The 26,899-nt window shown below is 51.1% G+C and overlaps 3 protein-coding genes across 13 annotated transcripts in view; 2 read left to right on the forward strand and 1 right to left on the reverse strand.

Moving 5' to 3' along the window:
• The window catches only part of LOC129672736 (RNA-binding protein 12), a 41,986-nt gene extending 38,474 nt beyond the window's left edge, over nt 1-3,512 (forward strand). For all 8 annotated transcript variants that reach the window (XM_055602315.1, XM_055602317.1, XM_055602320.1 and 5 more), the window contains 3 exons: nt 1,027-1,160; nt 1,304-1,540; nt 1,681-3,512. In XM_055602315.1, coding sequence (XP_055458290.1) covers nt 1,027-1,160; nt 1,304-1,540; nt 1,681-1,821 — 512 coding nt within the window. In that variant the 3' untranslated portion in view covers nt 1,822-3,512. The remainder of the gene's footprint in view (nt 1-1,026; nt 1,161-1,303; nt 1,541-1,680) is intronic.
• A 76-nt stretch (nt 3,513-3,588) lies between these two features.
• Nucleotides 3,589-11,322, reverse strand: Spag4 (sperm associated antigen 4). Of its 4 annotated transcripts, none has more exons than XM_055602324.1 (12): nt 9,769-11,322; nt 9,196-9,300; nt 8,858-8,924; nt 8,619-8,680; nt 8,392-8,435; nt 8,184-8,209; nt 7,953-8,061; nt 7,645-7,720; nt 7,422-7,537; nt 6,924-7,091; nt 6,104-6,193; nt 3,589-5,998 (listed from the first exon to the last, which is right to left on the reverse strand). In XM_055602324.1, the coding sequence occupies exons 1-12, from the start codon at nt 10,064-10,066 to the stop codon at nt 5,840-5,842; spliced, it is 1,320 nt and encodes a 439-aa protein (XP_055458299.1). In that variant the 5' UTR covers nt 10,067-11,322; the 3' UTR covers nt 3,589-5,839. The 4 variants fall into 4 exon arrangements, with proteins under 4 accessions (XP_055458299.1, XP_055458298.1, XP_055458301.1 ...); XM_055602323.1 differs by having other exon boundaries at nt 8,392-8,462; XM_055602326.1 differs by lacking the exon at nt 9,769-11,322 and adding an exon at nt 9,488-9,661 and having other exon boundaries at nt 8,392-8,462.
• Nucleotides 11,323-18,376: 7,054 nt separating this feature from the next.
• LOC129672739 (fer-1-like protein 4) overlaps nt 18,377-26,899 on the forward strand; it is a 37,017-nt gene continuing 28,494 nt past the window's right edge. The window contains exons 1-17 of the mRNA XM_055602327.1: nt 18,377-18,455; nt 18,701-18,756; nt 19,124-19,212; nt 19,293-19,392; nt 21,426-21,517; nt 21,693-21,734; nt 22,376-22,540; nt 22,969-23,029; nt 23,270-23,401; nt 23,593-23,655; nt 23,835-23,919; nt 24,152-24,311; nt 24,391-24,574; nt 25,218-25,404; nt 25,690-26,051; nt 26,380-26,488; nt 26,662-26,839. Of these exons, the coding sequence (XP_055458302.1) occupies nt 18,377-18,455; nt 18,701-18,756; nt 19,124-19,212; nt 19,293-19,392; nt 21,426-21,517; nt 21,693-21,734; nt 22,376-22,540; nt 22,969-23,029; nt 23,270-23,401; nt 23,593-23,655; nt 23,835-23,919; nt 24,152-24,311; nt 24,391-24,574; nt 25,218-25,404; nt 25,690-26,051; nt 26,380-26,488; nt 26,662-26,839 (2,144 nt within the window). The remainder of the gene's footprint in view (nt 18,456-18,700; nt 18,757-19,123; nt 19,213-19,292; nt 19,393-21,425; nt 21,518-21,692; nt 21,735-22,375; nt 22,541-22,968; nt 23,030-23,269; nt 23,402-23,592; nt 23,656-23,834; nt 23,920-24,151; nt 24,312-24,390; nt 24,575-25,217; nt 25,405-25,689; nt 26,052-26,379; nt 26,489-26,661; nt 26,840-26,899) is intronic.

The raw sequence follows: 26,899 nt of genomic DNA on the forward strand, positions 1-26,899 counted from the left end.
TTTTTTTTTTTTTTTTTTTTTTTTTTTTTTTTTTTTTTTTTTTTCTCCCCAAAACAGGGTTTCTCTATGTAGCCTTGGCTGTCCTGGACTAAACTTGTAGACCAGGCTGGCTTCAAACTCACAGGGATCCACCTGCCTCTGATTTCAGATCACAGGTGCAGGCCCAGCTCATCACCTTATCTGATGGGGCCCTCTCTGAGACCTTTTCTGTCCCTGTACAGTCCCCCTTTCTTGCATTACATATACTACATACATATATTACAATCTAAATTTAGATAAATTCTTGCTCTTCTTAGTTTGCCAGGCTTTCTTTTTCCTTCTTGTGCAGTCTCTGTGTGCTCTGCTGGGATGACCTAGAACTTTGTAGGCTAGCCTTGAACTTGTGACCCAGGCCAAGCCCAGCCTCTGGGAGGCCAAGGCAAGGTGGGGTTTGCCTTGTGGGGTCTGTTCTTTCCCTCTAGCCTTATGTGATTCTATGGATGGAACTCAGGTCGCTGGACTTGGGCCAAGTACCTTTACCTGCTGAGCCACCCCGCTGGCCTTATCTCCTTTAAGAGTGGTACTGTAGGACTGGAGAGATGGCTCAGAGGTTAAGAGCACTGGCTGCTCTTCTAAAGGTCCTGAGTTCAATTCCCAGCAACCACATGGTGGCTCGCAATCATCTATAATGAGATCGGGTGTCCTCCTCTGGCGTGCAGGTGTACATGCAGGCACAACAATAATCTGTGGTACTGTGTATGCCAGGCTGTCTTGATACAGCAATCCTCTTGCTTCAGTTTCCAAAGTACTAAGATAAACAAGCTAAACTATTCCCCCAGCTCAGAAGATAACTCTTAATCTGTCTTTTAATTCAAGATATTTATAGCAAGTCCTACTGTCTGTCCATGAGTTTCATTTGTTGGGTGTCCTGAGTGACAATGGTGAAACACTTCTGGGTTTTCCAAACCTTCTGGGCTAAGATGGATAGCTTAATCCCATGTGGCCTAAGGTCTACAACTTTACAGTATTTTCTCCTTTTCCCTGTAGGCATCCAGGGTATTGTAGATGCCTACCGCCTGGCACTGCCCCAAGTTCGTCTCTACGGCCCCACCAATTTTGCACCCATCATCAACCACGTGGCCAGGTTTGCAGCCCAGGCTGCACAGCAGAGGACAGCCTCGGTAAGAGCTGTGGGTAGCCGTGGCACTGACGAGTCGGGGACCGTGGAATGACCAGCACCTCACCAGCGGCAATGTGTACCTGGGTTTTGGGAGGGGTCTGGGAAAGACGGTCTGCCTCAATAGACATGTGCATTTGTCTCTAGCAATACTTCGTGCTGTTGATTTTGACTGACGGTGCTGTGACAGATGTGGAGGCCACATGTGAAGCTGTGGTGCAAGCCTCAAAGCTGCCCATGTCAGTGATCATTGTGGGCGTTGGTGGCGCTGACTTTGAGATCATGGAACAGCTGGATGCTGATGGTGGCCCTCTCCGTACACGCGCTGGAGAAGCAGCTGCCCGGGACATAGTGCAGTTTGTGCCTTACCGACGATTTCAGAATGTGAGTGGGAGGTGTGATGGGAGTGGGGCTGAGGGACAGTAGATAAAACCTTTTTACGAAGGTCTGGGAAAGGGTGAATTTTGGGTAAGGTGTAGAGGCTGTACAGGCCCTCACGGCCGGTGCCTTTCTTCTCTTGACAGGCTCCCCGGGAAACCCTGGCACAGACTGTACTTGCAGAGGTGCCCACTCAGCTGGTGTCCTACTTCAGAGCCCAAGGTTGGGCCCCATTAAAGGCACCTCCAGCCCCAAACAAGGGCCCTGCGCAGGCCCCCCAGGCATAGGCTCCCTTGGAGAGTAGGCCATGGTCAGTCTTCACCTTTAGCTACACAAGCCTCTGGGTATGGACCAACCCTAAACATTCTACCCACTTCATATTCGATACTTTTAGATGTGCTTCTGTTACTGCTGCTTTTTGACATGCCTGCCTGTCCCTGCACCCTCTCCTTCAGAAAAGACCACCCCCTTCCTCAGGGTTGTAGACTGGTATAGATAGCCAAAGTTTGTTGACATTGGACTTGAGTGAAAACAGGAAGCATAAGCATGCATGTGGTTGTCACTTTCTCCTGGGGTGGCCGAGCTGGGAACATGAACAAGATGGAAGGTGCTGTCCCTGAAGAAGTAGCAATGGCCTGAGACTGACATGTTTCAGAGCAGAGGGAGGGGTGTTAGACCTCTTTGTACTAGCCCTGTTCCTTGGTTTTGTGGGAACACTTGTGTAGCCCAGGCTGGCTGCAATTTACTATCCTGCCTCAACTTCATAGATGCTGGAATTACAGACATGTGCTACGCCATGCCTGGTTGGCAGTCCTGATTTTACATGCTTTTTTGACATAAAATCTCATAGCTCAGGTTGGCCCTGCATTGTGTAGGATGACTTGAATTCCTGGTCTTCCTACCCCACTTCCCACTGGACCCACTGTGCCAGCTGCTGCTTATTGAAGATTTAACACATATAGAGAAACCTTTATAGGAGGGACACATCTTAACCACATTGCCAAGGCTGCCTGCAGACTCTATGAGGTCCACTTTATGCAGTAGCCGGAACTACGGTGCACTCAGTGCCTATATAGTACTGTAATGCTCTATATAGTCCTAGTTTAGTGAACAAGAAAAAACAGGTTTTTCTTTGAAGAAGGAGAGCTCCTAAATGCAAAATTAATACTTCACACTCAGCCTGCTGGTCAGGCATGGTGGAGCACAATTTGAACCCCAGCTCCCAGGAGGCAGAGAGGTGTTTTATAATGTTTTCTATTCTGATAACACATTGTTTCAAATATCAGTATTATATAATAATGGGAACAAAGATGGGTGGCTCATGGCTATAATCCCAATACTCAAAAGTCTGAGGCAGGAGGATTGCTGTGAGTCCGAGGTAGACTTGAGTTACACTGTGAGTTTCAGGTCAGATAAAACAACTGTTATCACATGTGCTTTTCTTTTTAATCTGCTTTGCAATTATTTGGGATGCCTTATCCATCAAAACTTACTGCCTTCTCCCCTTTTCAAGTTTATATTATTCTTTTGTAAGAATATACCAGAGTTTAGTAATTTCCTTAAATTACAGAGATTCGTTTTTATTCTGCTTACACACGTTTTTGAGGAATTGGTTCCTCACTGTGGGAAAGGTAGATCACAGAGGATAAAATGTTAGCAGTTATTACAGGTGCCTTCTGTATAAACTTATGGTCTCACGCATCCCATTTGTTAACCATGGTCACCTTCACCAAATCTCAATTTTAGTTTCATTTCTTTCCTTATATAGGTTAGATACCATTTCATACATGAACTTGTTTCTCAGGAGCCTGTTCATGGGCTCTGTGTGTCAGAGCCTTTATTCTTCCGATGTGTTGAAAAATTTCCTCCTTAGCTGTTACTGTTTCATGTTTTATACTCTATGCAAATTTATTTTTATATATGCTAACCTGCTCTTTAAAATGTATCCATATATCAATAATAAATTCTATTTCAGTGACTGCATTTGTTTTGTGTTTGGTGGTGGGGATTGTGCTTATCTCGGAACATATTTAGGACTTCTAGAGTTCAAAGACATCTTCCACTGCACAGTTAGTTTGAAAATAGCCTGGGCTACAATAAGACCCTGTTTCAAAAACAAAGAGGGCCTTGCAAGACTGTCCACTGGGTAAAGTCCTTGCCATATAAGCTGAACAAGCCGAGTTCTAGTTGTAGGGTCCATGTAAAGGTGGAAGGAAAATTAAACTCCACAAAGTTGTCTGGCCTTCACTCTAGCAATGGTATGCACTCATGTACTAAAAGTGTGTGTGGAAGCCAATCAAGGCGGCTCCCATCTGCAATCCTAGCACTACAGTACCTGAGGTAGGAGTGCCGCCTTGAACTTTACTAACCTGGGCTACATAATGAGTTCTAGGCCAGCCTTAGATGAATCTCAAGAGAGTTTGCTTCCTGTGGTTAAACTGCCTTGTATGTGTCCTGAGAACTGAAACCAGAACACTTTCCTTTTTTTTTTTTAATGGTTTATATTTTTTGTGCATTGGCATATTGCTTGCATTATATGTGAGGGTGTTAGATCTCCCGGAACTGGAGTTACACAGTTGTTAGCTACCACGTGAGTGCTGGGAATTGAACCCAGGTCCTCTGCAAGAGCAGCCAGGGCTCTTAACCACTGAGCCATCTCTGCAGCCCCAGGACACCATGGCCACTTACAGACTAGGCAAACTTGTGCTCTGCCAGCCTTAGTTTTAGTTTTTTGTTGTTTGGTTGGTTGGGGTTTTTTTGGAGATAAGAGTAGACCAGGCTAGGCTAGACCTCAGAGTTCCACCGCCTTTGCCTCCCATGTGCTGGGATTGAAGGTGTGCACCATGACCAGCCTTTGCTCTGAATAGTACTGACTCTTCTGCCCTCAACCTCACAGAACTCCTACCGCTGCCTCTTGAGTGGCCTTTTGGTCTCATATTTAGCCACTCACGGGTGGGTTTGTAACGATCTTGTGGTAGTTTTGTTTTTCATTTTTCTAGTCACTTATGCTGTTGATCATGTCATTAGCCTGTTATTCATGTTTTAAGAAGTGTCTATGAGTCTTTTGCCTATTTGAATTGGTTCTGATTATTACGGAATTATAAGCGTCTTATGTTGAAATTTTGAAGCTTTGGACCTTCTTCTGGACAGCTATCAGCACTATCCCCAAGCCCTTAGTCCTATCTTTAACCTTAGTTTTAATTTGTTCCCAATACATTTATTATGTATGCGTATGTACCCTGCCTGGTACACGGAGGTCAAAAGACAATCCTGTGGGTCTTGGCTATCTATTGTGTGTGTCCCTGAGATTGAACTCAGGTCCAAAGACTTGGTGGCAAGCCCCTTTAGCCCGCTTGAGTCATCTTAATGACTTTTAATTTTTTTTTTTTTTTTTTTTTTTTACTATACCTAAGTTATTTTGTATGTAAGTGCCATGGCACATGGAGGTCAGAGGACAACTTTGCAAAGTTGTCTCTCATTTCACCATGTGGCTCTCAGGGATCAAATTCTAGTTGTCAGGTTTGGTAGCTTTTACCTGCTGAGACATCTTACCAGCTCTAAACTTAGCTGGTGAATTTTTTGTTTTGTTTTTGAGATAGCATTTCTCCGTGTGGCCTTGCGATCTCTCTGCTCATGCTTAGGCTCTTTTTCACCCTTAGGAACTCAAATTATTTGACTGCCTGTTGGCACTTCCCGCCCACCAGTTCTTTTACCATTGCAGTGAAGATGCTTAGATCTGGTGGAACAGGTGACCCTAGGCCCTAGGAATAACCAGCTTCATAGGGTCTACCAAGCCTGAGTCAGCTTTGACTCAAAATGTTTCCTAGCGTTTTCCAGTTCTTACCTTTTCAGGGTTTGCCAGAGAGTTTCCCATCTCTCTACCTAGCAGGAACTGAGGTCATTTCCAGGAACTGGGGGAGGATTGGGCACAAGTATGGCTTCGGTTGCCTGGTAGTTCTCCAGCTGAAAGGGAAGGCCTCTTGAGGACGGCCACTCTGATGTTACTTTCCACAAGTTGTGTGACTGAAGTGAGTGGCTTGCCTGAGCAGTTTCCTTCTCTGAGGATCAAGTTGTGTCATTTACAGTGTAGAATGTCCACAGAACCTTCTCTGGCATATGGGAGACCCTGATGCTGCTACTGTATGTCCCTGTGCCTTTCCAGGAAAGGGGGAGAGGTGTGGAAAGGCATCTTCTGCCATACTGCCATGCCACAAGGCAGCGGGAGCTTTCCCCAAAGGATGACTTCCCAGCACTGATGCAGTTTTCGTTAGCACAAACCTCAATTTACTCCAACCATCTGCATTTTTACTGGGCCCCCCCAGTGACCTCTGTGGCATTGTCCTCTGCCCACTCTGAGGTCCGCACACCATGCGCACGGACTCGATATAAGCATGTGAAACGTGGATGACCCCAGTTGCTTAGGATCTGAATCTTCACCTTGGGGAAGGCAGATGGGGGATCATTCTGGGGAGACAAATGGATCATGCCAATAACTGCTCCCTCAAGAGTGCCCTCCGTCACTATTCACTGCCCGACACCTCGGCACTCTCACCCCAGAGATAAACACACCTCTAAGTGGAAAGTCTGAATTTCAGATTTCTGCACATCAAAGACGAACTTTCCCAAGAACACTTCAGTCTTGTCATCAACCTGGAGTCCCTGGTGGGTGAAGTATATGAAGGAACAGTGAGGCACAGGGTGCAGCGGGAGAGACGACCATTGTTGAGGATGTGTGTTCAGGAGCTGCCTGTGTTCTGGTTCATGTTCCCACGGCAGGAAATGGAGTGTGGAATGGAGGCTTGAAGAACCAGTACTAGGCAGGATGTCCTAGCACCAGGGTGCTCGGCCAGGACTGTGAGTTTAAAGTCAACCTGAGCTACACACAGTGACCCTGTCTTAAGCAAGCAAACCAGGCTGATAGGTTGTTGGCAGGGCTGGAAAGATGGTTCTTGCAAGGACCCAGGTTGGGTTCCCAGAACCCACATGGTGGCTCACAACTGTTGGATTCCAGAGGACCCAACACCCTCTTCTGACCTGCTGGGCACTAGGCATGCAAATGGTGCACATACTATACATACAGGCAAAAACACTCATATATTTTTTAAAAATTAAAAAGTAATGTGACTCAGCTTATAATCACTTCTTTTAGAGCACTATGGTCCCTCTTCAGATGGGAAGAGGCAGCAGTACTTCATGGGTTTTGCAGATGTAATGAAATAATATGTATAGAGTTTGGCAAGCCATTCCTAAGATCTGGATACGGTTACAACCTATGGCAGCCTATCAGTCAGGTGGAAGTGTGTCCAGTTTACAGATGATCACAATGACAAACACCGCCCTAGTGTTTTCTAACAAAAATTCCCCACCTTCTGGCCTCAGCCCCACTCACAAAGACGGCAAAGTCCCGGGGTGCGCTGCTGGCTCCTCCAGTGTGTGCCACGGTGGGTGGAGGGTGCTGCAGGGTGATGTCGCTGAGCTGCACGTGGCCTGGCAGTCGGATTACCACCTGGCCCTGGTCACCTTCAAAAGCCCAGCAGTTTCCAGGGAACACATCTGGCTGCAGTGTTTGGGCAGAACGTATGACAAACCAAGGAGACCAGACACCCTGAGCTGCACAGCAAGACCCTGCTCAGCTCAGAGCTCTGCCTTCTGCTCTGCTTGTGGCCTAGCCAGATGAGGCCATGCTGAGTCCCCAGCACTTAACAGTTCTTCCCACTTTAACCCCATCCTTGGCCTGACAGGAGCCTTCCTGCACCATACAAGACCCTGCCTCCCATGGGGCACCTCCTGAGGCCAAACTGACCTCAGCTCCGTCCTCCCTCCACCAAGTTGATTCTTGTCCTCGGCTTGTTGGTACTATCCCCAAGCACTCTGGGTCCAGGCCTACCTCCAGTATGACTGAGGGTGGGCGGGCATAGTTCCAGAAGCTCAAGCGATTCCAGAAGTAGGCAGTGTTGGTGTCCTCATAGTCACTGGATGTCTTCTCCAGGTCGATGGAGGCTCCTAGAATAGGCACACACCTCTTTCAGGGGCTCCTAGGGTTTCTCATCAATGAGGTAGAATGGTTGTCTACGACTGACTCCAATTCTTTCCACACATCTGCGTCTTACCCACAGAGCTCAGTGCATAGTCGGGTTTCCGCACAAAGTCCTCATTCAGCCTCTGGAACACGAGCTTGGCCACTCTCTAATGAGAGAGAGGGTACACCAGGAGGGTTGCAGGCTAGCTTACAGGCTGCTTCAAGTAAGTCAAGCTCAGAGCCTTGAGAAAGATTTCCCATAGTAGGTATCTGGGCTGAGGATTTGTCTCAGGACCCAGGGATGTGGCCGTTCTAAAGTGAAGCCTCTGAGTGAACGTAGTTAGGCCCCTGAGCCACCCCCTCCAGCTAGGCCCCTCGAGCCCCTGGGCGGGGACTTACCTCACTGTGGACTGCTCGAACACTGGACACCTCCTTGTGGAGTTTGTCCAGTTCTGCCTGGAGGTGCTGCAGTTGCTGGCCCTGAGAATGCACACGCTGGTGGTACTGGCTGCAGGCGGAGGTAAGCAGCACAGGTTTAGCGACCTGTCCCTGGGCGCTCATTCCAGAAGGCCCCCACAGGCGGATGCACTCTCAGAGCTGCCCAGTCCCACCCCAGATCGGCTCCTTTACCTTAGAGTCAGCATGTCCTTAGGTTCCTGTTGAGGAAGGGACAAATCAGCACCCTTCTCCCACATCAGCACCTGTTTGGAAATTCCTCCCCTTCCCTACCATTCTTGGCTGGCCTCTGGGATTCAGTGCTCCCCACATTGCCCCATCCCAGCAGCCCAGGCCCCACACAGCCTCTACCCCACCTGGGGACAGGATCTCCCCAACTCACATTCTCCAAAGGAGGGACCAGGTACAGGAGCCCCCACCAGAGTGCTGGAGAAGGAGGGGAAGGGGCGTCCTCTGGTATAACAGGAACAGGGAGGAGAACAAAGGGGTTGGGGGCGGTCTGGGGCTACAGGAGGACCGTGGGAGACCAAGTGGGGGTCACTAGGAGTGGGCTGAGGTCACAGACATGGGGCCGCAGAGCTGGGACCCCAGGGAATCCATGCTCCTCACCTGCCAGAAAGATGCTCAGGAGCGACAGAGCAGTGAACAGGAAGCGGATGGAGCAGACCTCCCTAAGGAACCGGGGTGGATGCTGATGCCCACGGGCCCTGATCCATCCTAGCCTCCACCCCAAGGTCCTAGACCCACCAAGTTCCCGGGAACACAACTCAACCAGATCTGAATCAGCTCAAGCCTTGGTGGGGCCAAGCCCAGCTACCCTTCCCCGAGACCCGCCCCTCCCCTCTGACCTGTACACACAGACCAGCACGTCTCCTGCCACGGATAACAACACGCTCAGCACCTGAAAGAGGAGGCCTGGGGACGGGAGAAGCAGCTCAAGAGAGGGCAAGCCATGAGGGTGAGGTGGTACAGGTTCAGAAGGGCTGGGGGTGGGGGGGCAGGGCCTGGGGCTCAGAAGGCAAGGGTGGACTGAGGCTGCACACTGGGACTCGGGCTCGGGCAGGAGAATTGGGGTTCCGAGAGCAGAGGTCAAAGGGGATCCGGGTTGGATTCTCGACCCCAGGCTCGAGCAGAACTGGGGTTCCGAGTGCCAGGTCAGAGGGGATGGGGCTGGCCTGGCTCGTACTCAGGAAGCTCTTGGACACCCTCGCGGGAGGCATCTCCTGCCTCAGATCCAGGGTCGGGAGAAGGCCGAGTTGTTCCTCCAGGACTACAGGAGATCCAGCCGGTTCTGCGGGAGCCCAGGGCTCCATTGAGGTGTTGTGCACCGCAGGCCCTCTCTTCCCCCGGGGCCCGGGCGCAGGCTCCTGAGCTAGCTGCCAAACAGCTGGGCGGCCTCTCAGACAGGCCTCGGTCCTGCCGCACCCCCATGCCACTCTCCCTGCGCACCCCCAAGACCCGGGGCAGGAGAGGCTCACTCAGCGGAAGAACCCGCTCCAGCCTGGCTGCCTGTGCGGCCGGGCACGGGTCCAGGCTGCCAGTCACGCCAGCGCGGTGGCGCCTCCTCACCCACGCCCGGGCACTGGGTTTCCTCCGCCCCCTCCCGGGACCAGCCATGGCACCGAGCCCTGCCCCTCAGGGACTCGTGATGCGCGCGCCCCCCTCAGGCGCGAGCCTGAACTGCACCTAGGTCCGCGCCGGGCCCCGCCCCGCGAGCCCGCCCCGCCCTCTCGCCCCCCGGGCTCGACCCCGCCCGCACCCGAGGCCCCGCCCCTCACGGTTGCCGCGCCACAGGCGGTCGGCCTAGTGTGGCTCCGAGGCGCAGGCATCGGCCGAGAGCTTCCTGCCCAGGTGTCTCCTCCGGGCACTCCTGGGCTTATGGCGGGCTCACCACAGCTCGAGCCCCGGGCCCTTCTGCCCTCGGGCTCCCCGAGCTCCGGCCCAGCGGACCGGAGCCCATTGCTGTCCCCCGAAGTCGCGCTGTGGGAACTATTGCTGTTCTCGCTGAAGAAATTGGGTGTGTGGTTGTGAGAGGATGCGGCCGGGCTCCGCCGCATCCTGACCTGGGGCTGCCCCCCTGGGAAGCCGAAGTCGCCGCAGCCAAAGCCCTAGGCCCTCCCTCAGCTGCCTCGCGCCGCCGGGTCGGACCCTGCCTGAGCCCCGGGCGGCGCGGCCCGCTCAGCCCGAGCTTCTGCGACCCTCCCGCTGCTGTTGCCGTCACAGAGGAGCCGCGTCACAGAACCCGTGACGTCACCGGGAGCCGAGCACGCTCCTGTTTCCTTCCTGACCTTTCTCTCGCTCCCCACCTTTGTCCTTGAGTTAGGGTCTCTCTTACGTTCAGCCAGGCCACGGTGGCTCCCGACCTTCCTAACGCTGCCACTCTTTAATCCAGTTCCCCATGTTGTGGTGACCCCAGCCATAAAATTCTTACCGTTGCCGTTTTGTGACTAGCTTTGCAACTGCCCTGAATCATAATGTAAATATTTTGGGAGATTAGAGGCTTGCCCAAGGAGTGGCGACAAACAGCTTGAGGCTGCAGAGCTATGGCCTGCGAGGCCCCGTGGTTCCCGCCTGTGTGCTCCCCCAGAGCTTCGAGGACAGGCATCGCACCCCCGCTCAGGCAGTTTGTCCACTGGGCCATCTCAGCCCCTGCGCTTTGCCTCCTGAGAGCCTCTTCCACGTTTGGCTAGAGAGCTGACCAGCCAGTCCAAAGGCACTCTGCTGTCTCCACCCTTTCGGAGTTGGGATTGCTGCCACCTGGGCTCTGGCCTAGACTTGACCGGAGAGCTGGGTATCTGCGCTTGGGTCCTCAGGCTTCACAGCAAACCCTTTATTGACTGCTCCATATCCCCAGTCCTTTTTGTATTTTGGACACGAAGTTTTGCTATGTATCTTCTGCTGGCCTGGTACGGGATGTATACCCCAAGATCATCCCGAATCAGGATAATACTCCTGACCCAGTATCCCAAGCTCTGGGATTACAGGCATTTCATTATGCTTATCAGATATTAAGTAGGAGGATGAGGATTTTTGTTGTTGTTCGGTTTGTTGACTTCTGTATCTTCCAGAACCTAGATATTTAGTATTTAGGAAGCAATAGGTATTAAACAGGAGCTGAGCAGCTGGGCATGGTGCCACACACCTTTAATCCAGCACTTGGGAGACAGAAGCAGGCCTCTGTTAGTTCGAGGCCAAATAGATCTACAGAGCAAATTCCAGGACAGCCGGAGCTACACACAGAGAAACAAACCCTGCCTTGAAAAACCAACAACAAAAAATATGCCTAAAATAAACTTCCCTGTGTCAGACTAAATTTGAACTAGCATTGGCTGCTGAGTCATGTTGAACCAGACTTCCTTCTTGCCTCCTCCACACAGACACTCTGCTGGCCCTGGTGGTCACAGAGACCCTCCCACATCTACAGGGTGACCACAAACACCTTAGGAAACATTGGGAAGAAGGAGCTGGAGGATTATAAAAGCTTCATCCATGAAATCTCAACAATACGGTCACCTAAACAAGGCCTACTAGACGTGCCAGCCTGGATGGCTCTACCTCTGGATGAAGAGCTAGTGGCAAACAATGGCTGAGGAGGGAGGGAGAATCCATTTTGCTCCAGAGACAAACATACTGATAGGTTATCCCCAGGGGTCAACCCAAGCATGTGTACCTAATGTACATAAATGGGCTTAGTAGGATGTATGTGTCTTTGAGATTGTATGCAAGTGTTCGTGTGTGCGTATGTGTCTGTTTTTGAGTATGTATGTATGCATGTTTGCGTGTGTGCATGCATGAGTGTTTGTGTGCAGTACAATCACAGAAGAAGTCATGAATGAGAGGGAGTGGGGGAACATGGGAGGAGTTGAAGGGAGAGGGGTGTTAGAAATTATATAAACCACATAAAATTTTCAAAAAAATTAAGTTAAAAGCATCCTTACCTTCTTATCAGATGTGGAGGTTTGTGGTTTGTTTTTTGTTTGTTTGTTTTGTTTTGTGTGGTTTTTAGGTTTTAGAAACAGGGTCTCCTGTAGCCCAAGTTTGCCTCACACTCACTGTGTAACTAGCAATGGCCTTGAACCTCTCATCCTTCTTCCTTCATCTCCTATGTTCTGGGAATATAGTCATTCACTATGCCTAATTTATAGGGTACTTGGGGACTAAACCTATGGCCTTCTGCATGCTAGGCAAGAATTTTATAAACTGAGCTACATCTGCAGTCCATCGTAATGCCAATATTGAGAAGGAAAAGCTGACACGAGGAGGAATCATGTAACAAGACTCAGTTCTCCTGATGGTCCAGTCTTATCTGTTATTGCTGCCCTGTATATTCCTTGCACTTTAGCCAAGCCGAACAAATCACAAGTCTCAGGACACACCATCCCTTCCCAGTACCTGAATGCAGGTCTCTGGTCCCAGCTTCTGTCTTCAGATTCCATTGTACAGACTTCCTCTTCAGTCCAGTGCCTCTGCCCTCCTTCCTCAGAGATCCCAGGCTTGTAACTTTTCTACTGTGTAAGTAACTGTGTTGCATTGTTTTGGGCTCTGTTATTATCGGAGTCTATGAAACTTCTGAGAGACTGAACAAATCTGCTTCACCTAACCGCAGCTGTATCTCTCTGCTTGTGAGAACACTGCAAAAGTTCTGCCCAAAGGACGGAAATTAAAAGAAATAACTGATTCCAGGTGGTGGTGGCACACACGGATAATCCCAGCACTCAGGAGGCAGAGGCAAGTGGATCTCTGTGAGTTCGAGGCCAGCCTGTTCTACAGAGCGAATTCCAGGACAGCCAGGGCTACACAGAGAAACCCTGTCTCAAGAAACTAATAAACAAGAACAAAAGAAAAGGAAAGGGATATTTGGGGCAGGGGAGGTGGATCAGCAAGAAAAGGCTTGCTGAGAAATCTGGCTGGCCACCAGAGTCTGGTTCCCAGGACCTAGATGGTGGAAACCGAGGACTCACCCCTGCAAGCTGTCTTTTCATCTCTGTGTGCTGTGACATGTGCAGACACCCTCAAAAATGAACCTCAAACAAACAAATAAATGTAATTTAAAAATTAAAAACTGGGCGGCTGGAGTACATGGCTCAGGGGTGAGCTTTAAGTCTGAAATCACTGCTCGGAGACCACCGCTCTCCTATGCAATTGGCAAGAATGGTTTATGTCCCCAAAACCTGCATGCAGGGGTCAAACCATTTTACAAAATGGTGACCCTAGACAAAGGCGCGCAGGCCTTTTTATAAGAAACTAGGGGTATTCTAGCAAGGGTAGGTAATCTAAAACCTCATCGCTGGATGCCTGGATGCCGGAGAAGTTGCAAGCGTTGATTCCTCATTGGCTTCAGGTGGTTGGTGAGCTGCATTCCTGTGCCACGAATGTTTACAAGATGAGATGAGGCCCAGCGCAGATGCCCCATCCTGGGATAAGATATTTTCCCATTCTTGTGGTTATCTCCAGGCTGTCCCTTGGGTAAGGGATTTGCTGGTCTTGTTCCTGGAATTGGTGATCTATGGCCTAATTCCTGGGACTGGTGGCTCTTCTTTTAAAGTCAGGCCTGGTCCTGAAATGGAGACAAATGGAGCTTATGTTCTCTCCGTGAGGTGTGCTGCTCTTCCAGAGGACCAGAGTTTGGTTCTCAGTATTCACGGACAGACAATTCCCAACTACCTGTAACTCCAGCTCCAGGGGATCAGAACCCGCACACATACACATCAACAAAAAAATAATAAAAACAAATTGTAATGGAAGTTTTGGTTTCTTTGTAAACTCAGTTATGTTATAGAAATGTGCTTTTGTTTTAACACCAAGTGTGGGATTTTAGTTGGGCTCCTGTTTGTCCACACTTGTTAATTGTCTCATGTGGGGCATGGCTTTTGCCAGCTGGTAACAGCCTTCCACGTGTGGCTCGGAAAGGGGCGTGGTCTAGGGCTCTGAGGATATAAACTGAAAGCCCAGAACAAGAAAGTGGTGGCATTTGGTGATGGCATGTGGCGTGTAGCAGCTTGGAGAGACTGCTGGTGATGCTTTGGAGCAGACAGGCGGAGAGAAACACTTGGGCCGCAACGGCTTGAGGAAGACTACTGGCTGCCGGCATTTGCTGTTGACTGGGATTGGTATAGCCCTGAAAGAACCCCTCGACCCCAAACAGCCGGGAGAAGTAAAGGGGCCCTCCCTCCCCACCAACCTTCTCTCTCCTATGTAGGATTGGGAGGTTGGAAGAGAGGGTGAAGCCTAAACACCCCAAATAGAGTTTACAAAACGGGAGCTACAAAAAATCTTTAACATCTAGGTAAGACATTTAGATACAGGAAAACGCACATGTGCTTAAGTTTTAGTGTAGTTCAAAGGCTTGCAGCTCATTTACAGCTTCACTAGAGTCCTAGTACAGTAACTCAAGGACTTCTGGCTTCTGGTTAAGAAGCACAAAGTACAGCTACTATATATAGGCCGGGGAAGTACTCAACCATCTTCAGTTCAACAAATGTGGGGAATGCTTGCAGCACCGACACTAAGGGCGTCCATCTTTCACTCCCACCTGTTTATCCGGACTGTGTGTTCTGTTTGTTTTGAGTCTAGGTAGCTCAAGCTAACCTTGAGCAAGAGATCCTCCTGCCTCAGCCTCCCAGCTATTGGAATTAGAAATGTGTGCCACCATGCTCGGCCCCAGCCAATGTTTTCAGGGTCTACTGTGTGTTATATCTGGAGGTAGGCACCGGGAACTCGGAACAAGGAAGGTTAGAAGCAGGCGTGGTGGTGGCTCATGCCTTTAATTCTAGCAATAAGGAGGCAGAGCAGGTGGATCTCCAAGTTTGAGAGTAGCCTGATCTATATAGTGAGTTCCAGGTTAGCCATGATTGCACAGAGAAACTCTGTCTCAGAAAGGAAAAGTATGTATTTATTTATGTCAACCTGACATAAACTAGGGTCATCTCAAGAGGAGGGAAATTCAGTTGAGAAAGTGTCCCAAAGAGATTGGCCTATAAGCAAGCTTGTGGGGCATTTTCTTGATTAATAATTTATTTGGGAGACTGATGCACCAACCAAGGACCATGTATGGAGAGGCCCTAGAACCCTTCTCAGATGTAGCCAACAGGCAGCTCAGTCTCCATGTAGGTCCCTTTATAAGGGGAGCAGGGGCAGTCTCTAACATGGACTCTGTTGTCCGCTCTTTGATCACTTCCCCCTGGCAGTGTGGCCTTACCAGGCCACAGAAAAAGAGGATGCAGGCAGTCCTGATGAGACTTGATAGGCTGGGGTCAGATGGTAGGGGAGAAGGGCTCCCCCTTTCTGAGGAATAGGGGAGGGGGAGGGGAGGGAGGGAGGATGGGACTGGGAAGAGACTAAAGAGGGGGCTACAATCAGGGTGTAAAGTGAATAAATTATTTAAACAAATAATTGATTTGGAAGGACCCCATTTTCTGTGGTTAGTGCCATCTCTGGGAAGGTGGTCCTGAAGTATATAAGAAAATAAACCTAGCAAGCCAGAAGTGACAAGCACAGTGGTCCTCCATGGTGTCTGCTTCAGTTCCTGCCTTAGCTTCCCCTGACGTTGATACTGTTACTAATAAGCCAAATAAACCCTTACCTCCTGTTCTGTCTAGCTTTATGTCAATTTGCCCTAACTGAAGTCCTATGAGAGGCAGGAACCTCAACTGAGAAAATGCCTCTGTAAGGTCTAGGTGTGGGCAAATCTGTAGGGCATCTTCTAGATTGGTGATTGCTGGAGATGAAGGACCAGCCCATGGTGGGTATGAATACCCCTTGGCTGGTGGACCTAGGTTCAATTTTTTTTTTTTTAAGGTAGGCTGAGCAAGTCAGGAAGCAACACTCCTTCATAGCCTCTGCATCAGCTCCCGACTCCAGATTCCCACCCAGTTTGGGTTTCTGCCTCGGCTCTCCTCAATGGACTGTGTGACTAGCCAAATAAACCCTTTCCTCCCCAAGTTGCTTTTGGTCAAGGTGTTTCCTAACAGCAGTAGTTTTCCCTAAGTAAGGTGGAAATTGGTATGAGGAGCTGGGATATTGCTGTGACAGACTTGATCGTGTGTGTTTGTTTTTTGTTGTTGTTGTTGTTTTTTTTTTTGAAAGATAGTGGAAGAACTTTGGAATTCTGGGCTAGAAAAGCCATTGGGTGTTGAAAGATTGGTGAGCAGTTCGGTAGAAGCTTGGAAGACAAGAATGTTGAGAGACATACAGATGATTGAGGCCTGAAGTTCCAGAGGGAAGTTTTGAGAGACACTTTAAGACTCCGTTTGGGGCTGTTGCATATATATTTTTAAAGATTTATTTATTTATTATATATACAATGTTCTGTCTGTATGTACACCAACATGCCAAAAGGGGCATCAGATCTCATTATAGATGGTTATGAGCCATCACGTGGTTGCTGGGAATTGAACTCAGGACCTCTGGAAGAGCAGCCAGTGCTCTTAACCTATGAGCCAACTCTCCAGCCCCCTGTTGCATATTTTGAATGAGGACTCTGTGGTTTCTGGTCAGCTGGGGCTGAAGAATTGGCTGTGATTAAGAAGAGACCAAAATCTCTGATATGAAACCTGTGCTTTCCTGTGACCACCGACGCTGGTCATCTCCAGCTAAGAAATTCATGGTGACTAAGATGAGTCCATCATCACTGAGGTGAAATCTGGGGAGTGTTTCCTCAGGGTCAACACACAAAAGCTATGCTCCATTGGGGCCTAGTTTACCTCATGCTGACAGCTGAACTTGGTTATTTGAAAGAGTCTCTCAGGTGGTACTAGCTTTGAGGGCTTAAGGGGTCATGGAGAATAAACGGAGGCTTAGCACTGTGAGAGACCAGAAAAAGTCATTGGTGAAGGTACAGGCTCAGTAGCAATTGAAGAGCTCAAAGAGAGAAACTGAGGCTTAGCACTATGAAAAGAGCCTAGGAGAGGCTTTTGGTGAATGCAGCCCCGTTGCAGTGGGAGACCCCTGCATTGTGGAGGCACTGGTACCATGGGATGACCACCTTGGACAGTAGCAGTCATGGAGTGGGCCCACCTGAGCCTGCGAGGCATGCTGTGTGCTGTGGGAAGCCCTTTAAAAAAGCCCAGAAGATGTGAGGCCTAGAAGTGTGACTTTGTTTTGTTCAGATTGACTGTGCCCTGGTTCTCCCTTCTAGGAGTGAGAAAGTGTCTAACTTATTTTTTATTTTACGGAAGCCCACAGTTGAGAGACTTTGAACTTTTAAAGAGATTTTGGAGTTTTATTGAGACTAGATTTTTACAAACTGATATTTTAATTTTAAAAGAGACTGAATTTTTTTTCTTTTTGGTTTTTCGAGACTAGGTCTCTCTGTGTAGTCTTGACTGTCTTAGAGCTGGCTCTGTAGACCAGGCTGGCCTCAAACTCAGACATCTGCCTGTCTCTGCCTCCCTAGAGCTGGAATAAAGGTATGCACCGCCGCCGCCAAACTAACAGTGTAAGTGGAATTATTTTTTTTATTTTTGGTTTTTCAAGACATGGTTTCTCGTTGCAGCCCTGGCTGTCCTAGAATTCACTCTGTAGACCAGGCTGCACTGGAACTCACAGAAATCCACCTGCCCCTGCCTTTCCAGTACTGAGATTAAGGTGTGTGCGACCACTGTTTGGCTGTTCTGACTAGTCTTATGTCAACTTGAAACAAGCTGACATCATCTGAGAGGGAAAACCCTCAATTGAGGAAAAAAGCCTCCATCAGATCAGGCTGTAGGCAGGCCTAAGGGGCATCTTCTTAGTGAGTGATGGGGAAGACACAGCCCAGTGTGGTTGGGAACTCCTCTGGGCTGGTGGTCTTTGGTTCTATTTTTTTTTTTTTTTTAAAAAAAAAAGAAAGGCTGAGGAAGCCACGGGAGCAAGCCAGTAAGCAGAGCTCCTCCATGGCCTCTGTATTAGCTTCTGTCTCGGCTTTCTGCCCTGCTTGAGTTCCTGCTCTTTGCTATGGAGGTGTGAGGTCAGCCCTTTCTTTCACAAGTTCATCAGAACAATAGTAACCCTAAGACAGCTCCCTAAGTTGCTTTTGGCCATGGTATTTTATCATGGAGATAAAAAGAAAAGCCAAGGCAATGCCCTTGAGGCCTCACAGGCTAGCAGGGACCAGACTGAAGTCCTGACTTCTCCATCCCTCCTGTATCCCAGCGCCAGTCCTACAAAGGTGAGATCAAGGCTGAAGTGCTTTGCCACCTGCAGAGCTCTGTGCTGGCCCCCTCCTCTCGGGCCTCCATCCTTCCCTACCTGTGACCTCCAGGCCTGCCCACTGTGTGTTTGACTAAAGGGAAGGGATTGCTGAACCTGCTGGGTGAGTCCAGTGAGTCACAGACAACCCGGGTGGGCAGAAGGGCAAGCAGCAGACCGAGAGCCAGTGGTACTGCACCATGGCTCTGACTGTGTGTGTGAGACACCTAACAGGGCTGCCTGGCATCCACGACCGGCAAGTGAGGCTCTGCTTTCGTGGTAAGACTTGCACGGATGGTCTAAGGAGTTTTAGGATCGGGGAGCTCCGCATTCTTCATTCCTAAACCTCCACCTTAAATCCTGGCCCGTCTCCCTAGTCCCTGGCTTCTACTTCTTTCTCTGTCTTCTACTTCTCTTTAAGTGTTTGAGTGCGGGGAACTAGACAGTGGGCCAAGGTTGGGGGAGGCAAATGATTTTGTCAGTGTGGAGGGGCTGATAAATACTAGTTTCATTTCTTTGAGCAGGCTTTACTCAGAAAACAAGGAAGATCCACTGTGGTCGAGAAGCAGACGTTGGTGAGGTCAGTATAGCTGGTTCCTGGCTGGAGGGAAGTCAGCATTTTCCTTTCCAGGTCCATCCTGGGGCAGAAGGACTCATTCCTAGGCTTGGGGAATATGGTCTCCAGAAATGATGTGAGTCTCCGGTTGGAGAGTTCAGACCTGGTTTGAGATGTCAGTCTCTAAAGTAGCAGGATTAGTTCTTGACTGGCAGTGAATCCCACATCAGGCCTACACTGAGGTCAGCTCCATGTGGGAGGGCTGCCTCGTGTGCTCCAGGCTTGGGAGATCAGCTCTGGAGGGAGCCTCCCGTTTGGACAGCTGGGGATAGACGTTGGATTTGGTGTGAGCGTCGGCCCAGACCTGGTATCATGAGTCTTCCTGTTCCAGCTGTTCCGCTGGCCCCACTATGGGTCCCCACTGGCTGGAGAGAGTCTCTTTGTTGAGGTGGTCAACTGTAGCCGCGTGTTCAGCCCCAGGTGAGTAGGACTGAGGAAGCCAGGGAATGGCCTGCCGCTGTCTGCCCGCCTCACTCTTCTGCTCCACGCCATTCTTCCAGGCCGCTGGGGACCCTGGAGATTTCCCTGCAGCAGCTGCAGGGTGCCGGCCATTTGGTGCTGCGGGAAGCTCTGGTGGACGAGAGACTCCGCGTGTCCTCGGTAAGTGCCACCAGCCTACGTCGGCCAGCCGGAGACTCCTGCAGACAAAGGGTTCCCGTTAACTGAGAGGGAAACCCGAGGCAGACACCCGCGGCAGCCAGCACCTTAGACTCCCTTTCTCGCAGCCCCAGCCCGAGGTCTACATGGGCCAGAAGCAGGCTCATTCTGAGGCCCAGGGATTGTGGTGCCTACACTGTTCCTCCTTGGGTCTGGGTGGGCTCACTTCTCTTCCGGGAGACAATGATGAACCTGGTTGGGTTTCCCTGGTGTCTCATAGAAGGTGGGATATCCTTAGAAAAGGTGGATCTGGCTTCAAATCTTAGACCTGCAACTTCCAGTCGGAGCACTTGAAAGTTATTCATCATCTTTAAGCTGTTTCCTCATTTACATAACGGAGAGTCAGACTTATGGCTGAGTTTTTCTTTTTTTTTTTTTTCATTCAATCGTTGACTAAGTTTAAGGATGATAGCTGAGCCTGGTGGTGCATGCTTGTAATCCCAGCACTCAGGGAGGCAGAAGCAGGCAGATCTCTCTGAGTTCGAGGCCAGCCTGGTCTACAAAGTGAGTCCAAGACAGCTAAGGTTACACAGAGGAATCCTGCCTCGAAAAACCAAATAAATGAATGAATAAATAATTCAAGGATGATGTTGAGCAATGGGGATTTCGTGGTGGACAAAACCAGATAAAGATTTGCAGCTCACTAGCAGAGCAAGGGGGTCAAACATTAAGCAAGCATCCAGAAAAGTAAAAGTTTGTCATGGTGAGTTACAGAAGGCCAGTTACGGGGCTGTGAAAGTGTATAACCAGTTTGTGACCTATACGGGGGAGGTCCACAGAGTTTCCCTGAGGAAACTACGACTGTGCTTGAGTTTACAACTGAAGGTTATTGTGCTAAGTAGGAGGGAGGCTGTCTGCAGAGCAGGACAGAAGCCTAGAAGGAGCTGCACCTGGAAAAGTGGTCAAAGAGCAGGCACGTACCACCAGGCCAGGGCCTAAGTTCTTTAATTGAAACTTGCTCTACACCAGGCTGGCCTTGAATTCAGAGATCTGCTTGCCTCTGTCTCCTGGGATTAAAGGCATGTCTGTATTCCAGCCAGATCACACAGACCTAGAAGATCTTTGGATGTGATCTCTTGCCAGAGTAGCCATGTTCTGAATTAAAATTTCTCTACCAACCCCTTTCTCTAAAAAAATTATCTTAAACATTTTTTTTTAATTTAAGGTTTATTAGGCAGGCTGGTGGCATGTGCCTTTAATACCAGGGAGGAAAAGCAGGTGGATCTTTGTGAGTTTGAGACCAGCCTGATCTACAAAGCAAGTCCAGGACAGCCAGGGCTCTGTTACACAGAGAAACCCTGTCTCAAAAAACCTGGGCAGACTCTCAATTAGCTCATCTAAGTCAGCTGGACCACCTAGTCCCATACAGCCATGTGGCTAGATATACTTTCCAGGCCTGTAGTCACATCTGTCTCCTCTCATATCTCCTGCCAAAAAACCCTTCCTCTTTCTTCCTCCCGGAGTTTCTTTTTCCCTCCTCTAGGAAGTCCTGTTGTCCATGTCTCTGTCTGCCCAACTACAGGCTGTCAGCAACTTTTATTATCCATCAGGGATAACTTAGGAGGCAAAGTTAACACAACATCATTTTGGATACCTAAGAATTTGCTCATTGGACAATAAGGATCTTGTGTAGTAAGCAGTTAACATTTGAATACATAGCAGTTCCACATCAACTCTAACACCTGACAAAAGTTCCCTTTGCGTTGCCCAACTGCTCTTGGGAATGGGGTCTGCGTTGGAGTGTAGCCGACTTACCAGGAGCCCCATCATTACAGAAAGCTGCCTTGGCCTCTTCTAGCAGTTACCAAATGCAGAAGACTGTGGATGTAAATACTATCATAATCAGAGAGGAACACGCTGCTACAGACATAGGCCCAGAGGGTCTGTATTACAGGTGGCGTGCAAGGTGTTTGTCTTGGTACGCTTTTAGCCCATGTCAGTTTGAGGGGACCGATGGGTACTGTATCTGGTTTCAGATCCAGGTGGAGCTTGACCTAAAGTATCAGCCCCCTGACGGAGCTGCTGGAACCTGGGCAGAGGAGGACTTTGGGACACCCATTCGAGACAGGTAATCCTCTAGTAACCCATGGGAGGCCTGGTATCCCCAGGTGAAACTTTAGCCCGAAGAGAGAAAAATCACATTCACCTCCATTGTGGGTCAGCGGGGTACAGGGACCCTGGAGTGTGTTCTTACCAGGTTACCTTCCACAGTCAGTTCTCACCCTCTCTCTTTTCTCTCAAAGCTCAGAGTTGATTATCCCCAATGTGGGCTTCCAGGAGATGGAGTAAGTATGCGGGGGTGATTGGGAGCCACTGGAGTCAATACCAGGGTTCAGAGCAGGTGGCATGAGTTAGTTCCAGGGTCTGAGATTTGAATGAGTGAATTAGAAGGTCAGAGGTCAATCCTTACAGCAGGACTAGGTTTTGAAAATAGAATGATCTCCAGATTAAGAGTTAGCCCTGGGGGCTGGAGAGATGGCTCAGAGGTTAAAAGCACTAGCTGCTCTTCCAGAGGTCCTGAGTTCAGTTCCCAGCAACCACAGGGTGGTTCACAACCATGTATAGTGAGATCTGGTGCCCTCTCCTGGCATGCATGCAGAATATTGTATACATAATAAATTAAATAAATAAAAGAGTCCTACACTGGACGTGGTATCATATGCCTTTAATCCCAGCACTCAGAAGGCAGAAGCACGCAGATATCTGTGAGTTTGAGTACAGCCTGGTCTACAAAGTGAATTGCAGGACATCCAGGGCTCTTGCACAAAGAAACCCCTGTCTTGGAAAACAAAACAAAAATGACAGTCCTGGGATAAGTGGGGTCAATCTGAAGGTCAGCAGTCAATCCTAAAATAATCAAAGACAAAGGTTTCCCAGCAACAAGTGGCAGGTCCTAAGCATGACCTTTGGCCACCAACCCTCTCAGGCCCGATGAGGCCCGGCTGGAGCGTCGGACAGTGGCTCTGGGCCGAAGGCTAGCTCGAAGCCTGGGAGCACGGGATGATGAAGAGAGCGAACTGGAGCTGGAGCTGGGGCTGGAGGACGAGCCCGACGTGGAGATTTCTGGGGTGGTGTTCAGCCCCCTCAAAAGGTACCTACTCCTGCTCTGCCGCCCTGTCACTGAGTCAGCCTTCCTGACACACAAGGGCACAGGCACCAGATGGAGGCTCTGCTATCAGTGGTCATTCACTTACCGGCACAGACCCTATCATGTTCAAAGTGGTTCACACTAGTTTGTTAAAAAAAAAAAAAAAAAAAAATTGGTTAGGACAGGCTTTGTCTGTTTATATCGGCATGAGGCAGGTCTCAATCACCTTTGTTTGTTGAGTAAACTAACGGGTTCAGAGCTCCAAGAGTGAGTCAGACTCTGGATGTAGGTGTGAGATGCAGGTAGGCACCAGGCAGTCTGAAAGGACTTGACTCCAAAAGTTTGTGGGGCAGAGTCTGCATCCCAGCACCAGGCGGGCCTTAGGTGTGGTGAGCGAGGGCGAAGCAAGCTGACCCCATGCTTCTCTACAGCCGTGCCCTGGGCCTGCCCCGGGGGGACCCCTTCGAGGTGTGCAAGGCCCAGGACTTCCAGGTATGACTGTCAGGCTGTATTCTAACCCTCGCAGAATCTCGCTGCTCTCCCCTTCCCAGGCCCTTCTCACTTTTCTTTCCTTTCTTCCTTCCTTTCTTCCTTCCTTTCTTTCTTTCTTTCTTTCTTTCTTTCTTTCTTTCTCTCTCTCTTTCTTTCTTTCCTTCTCTTTCTCTTTCTTTCCCTCCCTCCTTCCCTCCCTCCCTCCCTTCTCTCTCTCTCTCTTTTGCATCCCTTACCTAGGTGGGAGTCACAGTGCTTGAGGCCCAGAAGCTGGTGGGAGTCAATATCAGCCCCTACGTGGCTGTGCGTGTAGGGGATCAGCGCCGAGTGACAGCAACGCAGCGTGGAACCAATTGCCCCTTCTACAATGAGGTGAGGGTGCCACCAAGGAAGAGGGCGGGGCCTGAGAGACCTGGTCCAGGCCAGAGGAGTCACCCCTGGAAAGAGCACAGAGTGCTAGCTCCTTTTAGGAAAGGGACCACATTCTCTATGCAAGAATTCGGGGCAAGCTGAACGATGCTTCCACGCCTAATGTCTCCTTGTTCTCACCCCTCACAACCCAGTACTTCTTGTTCGAATTTCACGAGACTCGGCTCCACCTCCAAGACTTGCTGCTGGAGATCACTGTAAGTGGGAAAGAGGATGCATGTCGGGAAAGGGGGGATGTCCACCTGGGCGTTTGGTGGCTGAGGCAGGGAGATCACCATGAGTTCAAGGCCCAGCCAGGGCTACAGAGTGCGACTCAAAAGGGGGACGGGAGGCTGGAGGGGAGGTGCCAAAGCCAGGACTAACACTTCTCCCCTAGGCTTTCCACTCGCAGACGCTCCCATTCATGGCTACCAGGATAGGCACCTTCAGGATGGACCTGGGCATGGCCTTAGACCAGCCAGGTATTGAACCCTCCTCTCGTTGAAGCTCTCTTGCTGGAACACAGACTCCGGAAACAGCCCCGGGCAGTCGCCTGCACTGTCCTCGCTGTCCTCGGCTCACTGACTCTTGGGAAGGCGGACCTTTCTCCCACCTTCTCCCTGGGCCAGACAGGATGCGGCGCCCCCGACCCCAGCCATTGCCCAGTGTCCCGAGGCGACTCCATGGATCCCTGTCCTGCCCCTCTGTCCTCAGATGGCCACTTCCATCAAAAATGGGCTCCTCTACACGATCCCCGCGACACCCGCGCCGGGACTAAGGGCTTCGTCAAGATCACCCTGTCCGTGAGGGCGCGTGGGGACCTGCCCCTTCCGCTGCCGCCCCCGTGCCCAGGGACCGGTTCGGACATAGAGAAGTGAGTTGGGGGTGAGGCGGGGGTGGAGGACTGCGTCGCCTGGGGGAGCAGAGCACTCAGACCTCAGCTCTACTCCTAGGAATCTCCTCCTGCCCCGCGGGGTGCGGGCCGAGAGGCCCTGGGCACGCCTGCGCGTGCGCGTGTACCGCGCCGAGGGGCTCCCCGCGGTGCGAACCGGGCTCCTGGGCAGTCTGGCCCGCGCCCTTCACGACCAGCACGTCCTCCTGGACCCCTACGTGCGGGTGAGCTTCCTCGGGCAGCAGGTAAGTCCCTCCCGTTCCCCGAGGTGCGGCTCAGGTCTTCGAAAAATTACTTATTTATCGAAGACATCTTTACTCATTTTGAGACAAGGTTTTGCTGTGTAGCCCTCCCTGGCTTGGAACTCGGAGATCCACTTGGCAGGGTTACAGACAGGCATGTGCCTCAGCGCCTGGCTAGTTTTATTCGTGTGTGTGTGTGTGTGTGTGTGTGTGTGTGTGTGTGTGTGTGTGTGTGTGTGTTTATAAATATTTTAATTTTATTGTATTAATTACAGCTATTCTTATTCTTAATTATGCGTATGCATAAATATCTGTGTGGGTTATGTGCACGTGAGTGCCGGTGCCCACAGAGGCCTGAAGAGGGCGTCAGGACCCTTGCAGCTGGAGTCTAGGTGGCTGTGGACTGGGCCCTCTACACTCGCCCTCTGGAAGAGCAGTGCTCGCTCCCGACCTAACCACTGGGCCATCGCTCCAGCTTTTATTTATTTTGTGTACGTGTGTGCGCCTTCCCTGAGAGCCACGGCACGGGTGTGAAAGTCGGGCACCCTAGGAGGGAGGTCAAAGTCAGGTCGCCAGGCTGCTATCCCGACGCACCTGGACGGATTAGCCATCTTCTGGGACCCGCCCCGTCCCGCCCCCGCTCCAGGGTGAGACTTCTGTGCGCGGAGAGGAGGCAGCTCCCGAGTGGAACGAGCAGCTGAGCTTCGTGGAGCTCTTCCCGCCGCTCACGCGGGCCCTTCGCCTGCAGCTGCGAGACGACGCGCCGCTCACGGACGTGGCGGTCGCCACGCTCGTCCTGGACCTGAGGCAGATCTCCAACTCGGGTCGTGCGGGTGAGCGTGTCTCCACCTTGGCCCACATGAGTCCTCAGAGCAAAGCCCGTCCTTGGAACACAGGTGGCCTCGGGAGCACGGCCATCCCGCAGAAGGCAGCGCTTTCACCCTAACCTTAGCCGCTCCCTAAGGCCCGGAGAGGTCCTCTGTCCTCTCCTGTTGTCACCGGCCTGGTGGCTTCCCTTCCCCATCTCTAGCACCGGAGGATCCAGCAGCGAACAGAGTGCAGAGCAGCACCGGTTTGTCCTGTGTGCCCCTCCAAATCCTGTTCTTGTCCCCCCACAGCGGGGTTTCACCCCACTTTTGGTCCGGCCTGGATGCCCCTCTATGGCTCGCTCCCCAGTGACAGGCTTCGGGATGGTCTTCAGAGTCTCAACGAAGGCCTTGGGGAAGGCATTTGGTTCCGGGGCCGACTTCTGGTAGCCGTGTCCACGGAGGTGTTCGAAGGCAGAGTTGACCCTAAGTCTCCCCAGACCACGCAGGGGTCCGGATTGTCACGGCTCACTGGAAAGAAGAAAAAGAAGAACAGGCAGGGTCAGCCCACAGGGGCTGTTCTGCAGCCTGTGGATGCCGGAGCCAGTGGGGTTGCACCAGAGATGCCCAGCGCAATGGACGTGGAGGTGGAGGAGCTGCTGCCTCTGCCAGAGGTGGGGGCTGGAGCCACCCTCAGCTCTGGGGCCTGTAAATCCCTTTCCAAGCTAGACCTCATGTGGCTGTTTCCAGTTTGGGGACTTGGAGGAAGAGTCCAGTGTGTGTGATACAATGCTGGCGTGTGTAAACAGGCTGTTTATAGAGGGGGTGGGCCAGAGATCAGTGTCCTGGACCAGTGGGGGAGCTACCAGGGGCCGGAAGGGAGGTAAGGCTCCCAGGGCCTCCTGGGCCTTACTTTGGATGCTTTTCTGTGGGCGTGGTGACCAAGCAGAGAATAGACTGCTCCCGGGCACGAGTTGACCCCACCCTCACTCTCTTCCCTAGAACGCCCTGGCACCCTGCGAAGATTTCCTGCTTTTTGGGGTGCTCTTTGAGGCCACCATGATTGACCCTTCACTGGCCAAAAAGCCCATCAGCTTGGAGATTTCCATTGGTGTGTGGCCCAGATGAGCCCCGAAGGCCGTGGGTTTGAGAGCGGTCCCTTCTTTCAGACACGAGGCCCCAGGAAGGGTGTTGACTTCAGGGAGAGGGGTGGGTTCTGCTTCTACCCAGGGAGGGACTGGGGAGGGAAATACCTGACCCTTAGCCTGATGCTCTGGGGTGCAGGTCGTGCAGGCCGCCGGGAGGAGCAGTTGGGCGGAGGGTCAAGGGCTGACGGGGGACCGGAGGGCAGCACGCTGGAAGCACAGCCTCTCCTGGCCTCTGAGGACAGAGGGTCGGGGCAGGAGGAGGAGGAGTTGCTGGGGACACCTGCTCAGTGGCCTGAGCCTGTGGATGGCAGTGGGTAAGTGCCCCGGGCGACTTGGAGGAGGGTACAGAGAGAGGTCCCAGAGCACTCAGGGCG

Source organism: Psammomys obesus, unplaced genomic scaffold (genome assembly GCF_907164565.1).
Source record: "Psammomys obesus unplaced genomic scaffold, mPsaObe1.curated_primary_1811, whole genome shotgun sequence".
NCBI lineage: Eukaryota > Metazoa > Chordata > Mammalia > Rodentia > Muridae > Psammomys > Psammomys obesus.

Bases quoted from the DNA above. Each gene is read 5' to 3' on its own strand.
- Spag4 (XM_055602323.1), bottom strand. From the start codon at position 10,066: ATGCGGCGGAGCCCGGCCGCATCCTCTCACAACCACACACCCAATTTC. The intron at 7,721-7,952 runs GTAAGTCCCCGC...CTCTCTCATTAG, and splicing joins TTCGAGCAGTCCACAGTGAG to AGAGTGGCCAAGCTCGTGTT. The intron at 6,194-6,923 runs GTGAGTGGGGCT...TTCACCCACCAG, and splicing joins CCCGGGACTTTGCCGTCTTT to GGACTCCAGGTTGATGACAA.